At 33.7% G+C, this 8,113-nt stretch overlaps 1 protein-coding gene across 1 annotated transcript in view; it reads left to right on the top strand.

The window, feature by feature from the left end:
- The first annotated feature begins 2,906 nt into the window (after window positions 1-2,906).
- CCDC178 (coiled-coil domain containing 178) overlaps window positions 2,907-8,113 on the top strand; it is a 232,663-nt gene continuing 227,456 nt past the window's right edge. The window contains exons 1-3 of the mRNA XM_004683996.1: window positions 2,907-2,925; window positions 3,540-3,629; window positions 6,385-6,524. Of these exons, the coding sequence (XP_004684053.1) occupies window positions 2,907-2,925; window positions 3,540-3,629; window positions 6,385-6,524 (249 nt within the window). The remainder of the gene's footprint in view (window positions 2,926-3,539; window positions 3,630-6,384; window positions 6,525-8,113) is intronic.

Below are 8,113 nucleotides of genomic sequence, written 5' to 3'. Positions count from 1 at the left end.
CAGCACATCATTGAAGATAAACATGCCAATTTTTTTTTTTAAGTTTTATTTATTTGTGCATACAGAACTGGAGTACAGGCCAGAGGCTCAGGGATGGTGAGAGGCTTCACCAGAGACAGAGTGGGGAGCAGAACAGGGAGATCGACGAAATACACTGCCGAGGGGAGCAGCGGGCGGGTCAGGAGAGGTCTGCCACGCCATGTGGTCACCTCCGGGGCAGGTGGGAATCAAACTCATGCAGAAGTGGCTTTAGATTCTCAGTGCTGTGCTTTAACCCGCTGCACCACCAGGGAGGGCCAAAAAACATGCCAATTTAAAATTAAAAAGTACCTGTAGTTTTCTAGTTAAAAAGCATTATTAGATTTTATTGTACTTTTCATCTTACATCTTTAATTCTGTAAGATGTCTTTACAAGATATGAAATGGAAGTCAGCAATTTACAGTCATGGTCCAGATCTGGACACCACATTTTTTTGTACGGCAGCAAACCAAGCATGATTTTAACATTTATAAAGGATTCTATAAAAAAAGAAATACAAAACAATGAGGAATATGCAACAGATGCTGTGTACAGTGCACCAAACCTAAAATTTTCACTCTCTGGTTCTTTATCGAAAAAATTTGGCAATCCTTGCCACAAAATTTTGCCTCGAGTTCTTTAGAAGAATAATGCCTTTGTATCTGTTATCTGTTGCTGTCATAAGCTGTGTAACAAGTATGCACAGAAATGCAGGTACATATAGCACCTTAAGTATTCTTTGGAACTCATTTCATGCATGAATCTATGTGTTGCTTCTTCTGACCTCAGATGGCTCAGGAGGTTTCACTCATGTATATATCACAGTATATCACAGGTCAACTGTGCACCTCTTTACTGATGTTGTTCCCGTGGACTGGGTTCTATCCCAGACCTAGAAGTTTACCTGGAAAAACTGCAGCATATCATCTCCAGCAGCCTTGAATGCTTTGCTTGAAAGGCAATGTGAGACCAGTGCTCAGAACATATACAGCTATCATTTCTACTACATTTTATCCACCAAAGCAAGGCAGGGATTCATCTAGAGTCAAGGAACAAGGGATTAGATTCCACTTTCTTGCAGATGCTGCAAAGTCACTTTGCAAAGTAAGGTAAATACTGGGAAGAGAAATTTTCTAGGCCATTATCATTATCATCAAAATCATTGTATTTTACTGGGGTTTTGAATCTCTACAGTTTTACTTGGAGTCAAAAAGTAAGTCATTTAGTAATTCTAAATATGGTTGACAGGAATCTTGCACAATCAACTATATAGGATTATTAATTTTAGGTAGGATTTTAGTACTCATTGCCACATTAACTTTCAGAATACTATTTTGGAATATTTCAGAATACTTTTGGAATATACCAAAGAATTACTTTGGTGCTTAGTCTTTATTTATGCTATCGATGTTAATTGGGGGTAAAAAATGTATTTCATAGTTTGCATTGTGAGATTTAAGCAAAAATTATTTAATTTCTGAAAACTGATTTCAATCTCATATTAACAAAATGGACCAGATTATTTATGTAAAATAATTTCCCCAAAGACCCAATTTGGAAAGGGATAGGACAAATGATACTCTGTGTAAATTTTTGTAAGACCATTAAAAGTTTTTGGATTTGCTATAATGTTAATTAAACCTATTAGTTTGTTTTAGGCACTGGGGAACTCAGCTGATGAATTTCCCTTTGAATTATTTGACAAAGTTTTTTTGTTTTTTTTTTTTTCTCCCACTGGAACAAAAAGTGACCATTCTGCACAGGGTTGCAAACAAAATAATCTAATGTCTGTTTCATAAGAGAAATTAATCATATTAAACATGGCAGGCCACCTGCCTTCAGTCTATCAATGGAGATTATAGCCACAACCAGATAAAACCACCTATCACTTAGTAGAATATAAGACTTATATTATATAGATTAGCTCTGTAACTTCATGTCAAGTAGATATATGTATGGTAGACTAGCTCTCTGGAAAATATTATGGTTAATAAATTGTTTTAGAAATGTACTTTGTAGGTATTAATATTTAGAATGTTGTCATAATGATTATCATTTAAAATTCTACCTCTTTGCTATCCTACCATTATGAGGCTTACCACCTCCTATGTAAAATTATCAATCAGTATAGGCACATTCAGTCCATCATGCAGAGTTCTGAGATATTTATGTTCAATCTTCAAGAATAAATCAGAACTGTATTTATAAGTATGTCTTGGCAGATTTTAAGTGGCTTTAGCTTCTCAGTTCTGTGCTTTAACCCACTGCACCACCAGGGAGGGCCCCTGTATGTTGTTTTTAATGCTATATATATCATACTATTTTGGTCTTTATTTTAGATGATTTCTATTGCATTTTGAAATTCAGAAATGTGATGATGCTGGAGTTCATTTTCTTCCTCAAGATTGCTTACTCTTTGAAATGTTTTGGATTCCATACAAATTTTTGGAATAATTTTTTCTATTTCTGTGAGCAATGCTTTGGAATTTTGATAACAATTGAATTTAATGGATATTTTAATAATATGTGCTTTGTTATGTCTTTGGCATATCTTTCCATTAATTCTATTTCTTAATTTCCTTTGTCCTGTGTCTTTTTCCTTTTAGGTATATAGATCTTTCACCTCCATGGTTAAATATATTACTAAGTATTTTATTCTTTATATGCTATTGCAAATGGTACTGTTGTACTGTATTGTATCAGATACAATATAGTTATTTATTATCACTTTTTGGTTTTCATTTTATAAAATATTACTTTCCATTCCTTCACTTTGAATCCATGTATATCTTCAAAACTGGTGAATCTTCCATAGTCACATATAGTTCAGTCTTGTTTTCTCATCCATTCCTTTGTCCTTCTTTAATGTTCCCAGTCATCTCTAGACATGTCCACCAGAGCAGTCTGTACATAGGTTGGAACGGAAGCAAGTCCTTTGTGCAATGCTCCAACAGGTGCAGAGTTAATGATTTGCCCTGCCCCATTCCTACTTTTCTAAAGGGAGCGTTTTTTTGAGTTGTAAATTTCCTGCAGACATTGAGTGCAGTTAGCCTGGGAGGAGGGGTGAGCAAGCAAACTGAATCTGTCCTTCTTTTTTATTTAGTCATTCCCAGTTTTTCTGTTTTATTCTGTTGCTGAAGTTTCCAAAGTGGACTACTCTTGAGCCTTTTCAGAACTATTTTGTTTGTGTATAATTGTTAATATTTATTTGAAAGCTAAAGCTAAATTATTCTACCTTGCTATTTTGGGAACATTGAACATTGTGCTGGGTGGTTTCTCTGTTTTACATTTTACAAAATGCATGCTATTTTGAATATCATTATCCTTTTGTTAAAATTAAGTCAACTGAAGAACACAGTGAAAACATATAAAAGTATTCTATTGTGGGTTTGGTTAATATTTGTATTATAGTTGCTTTTTCAAGGGCAAGCCATTGACAACATAACTTTGCACATTATTTCTCTTGTTTTAAAAGCTTAATATTAACTGCTCACTGAAACGATTGTTTTCTTTTTAAAAGATAGTGCTGCATCACAAGCTTTGGTTCTCTTTGGTGCCCCAATGGAAGCTGTTGAGATTTTTCATGAAGACAAAATGACAAATACTGAAGGTGAGGACTGAATATAAATTTTACAGTAACTTTTGTAATCTAGCTATGTATCAGATATACATATTTATTCATTTTTTAGTTTGCAATGTCATATTTATTAAATAATAAAACCTAGAAATCATTAATATCTAGCACCATAATTATATGTTTATTTACAACATAGTGTTAGTTGTTATTTGGTTTGTAAGAATTGTTTACAATTTCAGAAATGTTTGAGTTGTTTTTAAATAATAATCTCTATCAGGTACTAGAACTTCCCCAGTTCATTGAGGACATGTTTGCTAAGAAAAGTAGGACTAATATTTTGGGGTATGAAATTTATAATTAAAAAATTATTCAGTGACAATCTACAAAACATTATCTTTGAAATGTATATCTACTCTTTACTGGTCAGTACTGATATATTTGGCTAGATATTTGGAGAGGATGAGAGTCCTTTCTGAGTTAGTTCTGTAAATAGGCTGATTATTTGTGCGCAGGTTTCATGGAGGGGCATTTATCAGCCTCTATATGACTAAAGTCATTAGTTCATTGTATCTTGAGGTTTTAGTTTAAAAGACCCTACATAAGTCCCTAATTAAACATTTCATCTGTTACATGAGAAACCTGAGGTTAGAGACAGAGCAGTTTTAGCTTATGAAGGACAAATAGTTTTCAGTCAAGTCAAAAATTCAGTGTACATCGACACCTAGTTCCGTAACCTGTGTGTCTCTTTACAATGGGCAAATACCATGCATACAGCTGAAGAAAACTATACTATGCAATTCTGGTTCTACCTTGAACTAAGTATGATACCAGGTCCTTTATATACTTTAAGTAAAAATTTGGACTTCATTGTATTTTATTATCTTACAATATGTAAAATGTTAATTCTAAACTATGGAATGCTATGAAATTATATTCACATAATAAGTATAGAGTGGCACATCGCAGAAAATTGTTAAATGAGTCATTATTGACCTTCTTTTCCCCACAATAAATGAAGCAAAACAAATGTTTTGAGTATAAGGGCTACTGTTTGTTAAATGTGTATTAAAACCTTATATTTGGAGGGAAGAGCAACATGTACTTATCAAGATATTTGGCTAGGAAATCAGTATGTCATCTCAACCAACTTGTTCTTCATTCCTTTGTTGCTGTAATGAAAATACATATCTGTATATAAAGAGGCAAGATGGAATATAATATTCATAAAAGAGTGACAGACTTCACATACATTCAGAATATGGTCAAAAGCTACTAAAATATGAACGTGTTAGTACTGATAACATGAAAGAATATTTGAAATTTAAGAACAAGATGGGCATGTGAAACATTGGATAGTCTCTGAATTACATTTTTAAAACTATTTGTCTATTTTGCCACATTTAAAAAAGATCAAAACTATGTTCACTATATAGGATCTATTCTTCTTACCTGGGGAGATACAGTTCTAGTCCTAGGTCTTATCCTGCCAGCTCTGTGGACTTAGATGTTATGTAAATCTCCATGCCTTGGTTTCCTTAATTATATAACCAGTATAATAACCTAATTTCACTAGTTTGTGAGGTTTAAATAAAATGTGGCATCAAAGGTACTTAGAATAATCCCATGCTTGGCATATTTCATAAAAATGCTAATCAGAACAAAAAAGAATATATATATATATATATATATATAAAATAAACATGTCTGTATATACACACATATAAAGTAATATATTCACATCTATACATCTATTATATATTTTTAGATATGGGGTAAAGTAAACACACCTTTATTTATAAATCATATATGCCAATTTCAGAGATTGTATTTTTGGAGTAGGAAAAGATGAGATTTAATTTAAATGATTTTTAAAGGATTGCACTTTAAAGGAAGCTCTCTAAAGTATTTGCTATCTCTGGGTTGGCACTGAAACAAAAGGCATCCTCTGGAGGCAACAACATTACTTCTGTGTTCTTCAAGGTCAACTGAAATGAGTTCATCGCATTGTTCTCATTGAGGGACTGTGCCTGTGTTGTGTCTTGCATTTAAGATCATTGACTGAAGCTATAATCCAGCCCACTAGAGTTCTTAGAGGCAAAAGCTCTGCAAGTGAGCACTCTGGTGGAATTTCATGGAGAACTTTGCTGGCTTCTGTAACCTTCAGTCTATTTGGGATATGCCAGGATTAGAATCACCGAGGCACATCGTACTGAGTAGATTTTATGATGAGTACAACTTGGATGCTATAGTGAGAACATCAGTCACTTCTCACATGAGACTCCAATTTTCAGAAATGGAAGATAGAAAATGAGGTTATTATGAGGATGAAGGGGACCTGATTTTAATTTTTTCAGCAAGAGAAACTCAGGCTGGACATATGGAAGAACTTGTTCAATGTGTGAGTGCTTGTACATTATTTGCATTGGGAGGTATGGATTATCTTTGAAGGGAGAATTTAAAATATATTTCAAAACCATTTTCTGAGTGATTCAGGTTCTATTTAGAACAAGTGGATTAAATGGTTCTGTACCTTTTTAAAATTTTTTCACTGTTTTGTTCACACTGATATAGTACATTTTAACTGTGCTCCAAGTTTTTTTCATGCTTCTTCACTTCATTTTCATTTGTTATATTGAGTCATCAGTTTATTTTTTTACCTTCATGTTACAATTTTTTGATTTATCAATCTGTTTATTAAAGAAAGTTTGAGTATTAGTATTAATGAAGACTGCCTTTTACATATTCTGAAATCAAGTCTTAACCACTCCCCTTTGTGTTTTTGTTTCAGTGGTGAATAAAGACATTTACTTTAGCTACCCATGTCGTCGCCACAGCTGTTCATTAGTGAACTTCCCAGCACCATGTGTCAACAAAATGATTTCACACATTGAAGATGTAGAGTCTAAAATACAAGAACATTTGAAAAGGGTAAGTAACATTAAAAATATTAACATTTTTATAGCATTTTGTGTAGAACCTATAATTGTCCATTACTGAAAGAACTAGGGAATAATTATATTTTTAATGATACTTGGAATATTTATAGAATCTTTGCTTTTCTATACATAGTTTTGATCATTTCACTTCAAAAGGGTGAAATGACCTTATTCAATAGATTCTTTTCTCCTGTTTGTTCTTTATCCAGAGGCAATCATGCTAAGTAGTAATTTCCATAAGCCAACTTGACTAGTAATTTAAATAGTATTTACATCTTTTTTGGGGGACACTAAGCTGATTAGATGATTAGATGAGTAAATTTGTGTACAAAAGGACAGCATGCCCTTTTTAAATGAGTTATCTGTTCTAAATAAATACTGTCTTTTGAAAAATAATGGAATTTTTCTTCTTTTTTTTCCTCCTAAGACTCACCTTTATTATTCTGAAGGAAATATAATCTTAAAATCACTGTGATCTTAAGTTATTTTCAAAGGCAAAGATAGATATGATTGAAAATCTTCCCATATAATGTAGTCTTTTATTACAATATTTTTCAGAGTATATTTAGACTACCCCCAACAAGGAAGATGAGTGACTGGGGATCTCTCCTACTTCATCTTTCACCATTGTTGCTGGCGGTGCTCTGATAATATTGTGAAGCTTATAGTCTAGTAGGGTATTGTCTCCTTCAGGATGCTTTCGAGTGCAGTTGTGCAAATGGCAGGCTTTACAGCTACTCTGTACTATGACCTTAGGTGGAAATGGAGTTGGAGATGTCATATAAGTACCCGTGTACCTCATGCACTCAATATACATTAGCTGTTGGTATTTCTTCACTACTTATATTGCAGTAGGACTATTTTATTACATATTAGCATTATCTGATTCCTCTGAATTTGGAGACTAGCAGACAAAACAACTAGGTTAATTATCTCTAAATTCCCCAAATCATGTTTTATTACTCCAATTTATGGAAAAAGCTGGTGAAATAATGAGGTCAGGCTGGTTATTAAAGTGTCCAGCAGCACACAAGAGAGATGAGGGTGTTCATTTAAATTTCTCCTGCTGAAATGCCCCAATCATAAAGTACTCTTTAAGCCAAAATAATGGTTTTGACTTTGACTTTGCTCAATCCACAGTGATATGTCCTCTCAGTGCAGTCCCGTCCCCGTCCCCCCCCCACCCCCGCCCGGGACTGGGACTGTGAAGTACAGTTAGAATTGAAGTGGAATGAAGGACAGAGAGAAAGAAAGCTGTCTACGTTTTGTCTAAATTGTCAGTAATGTCTCTGTAAAAACTGACTTTCAAAGTACCTTACATGAGATAATTTACATATCATAAAGTTTGCTATTGAGAGTGTTTAATTCAAAGGTTTCTTCAGTGTTCTGTTACTATTGTCATAATCACAAAAGACCACATCGTACATGATTCCACATATGGGAAATGTCCAAAACAGCCATTGGCAGAAAGCAGACTGGTGGCTTCCCAGAGCTGGGAGGCTCCTGCTGATGGAGCCAGGTTTTCTAGTTTGGGTTGATGTTTATTTATTTTAAAGATTTATTTATTTATGCATATAGAAC

This window comes from Condylura cristata, unplaced genomic scaffold (genome assembly GCF_000260355.1).
Source record: "Condylura cristata isolate star-nosed mole 26May11 unplaced genomic scaffold, ConCri1.0 scaffold00016, whole genome shotgun sequence".
Taxonomy (NCBI): domain Eukaryota; kingdom Metazoa; phylum Chordata; class Mammalia; order Eulipotyphla; family Talpidae; genus Condylura; species Condylura cristata.
This window is presented reverse-complemented; position numbering and strand designations above follow the sequence as displayed.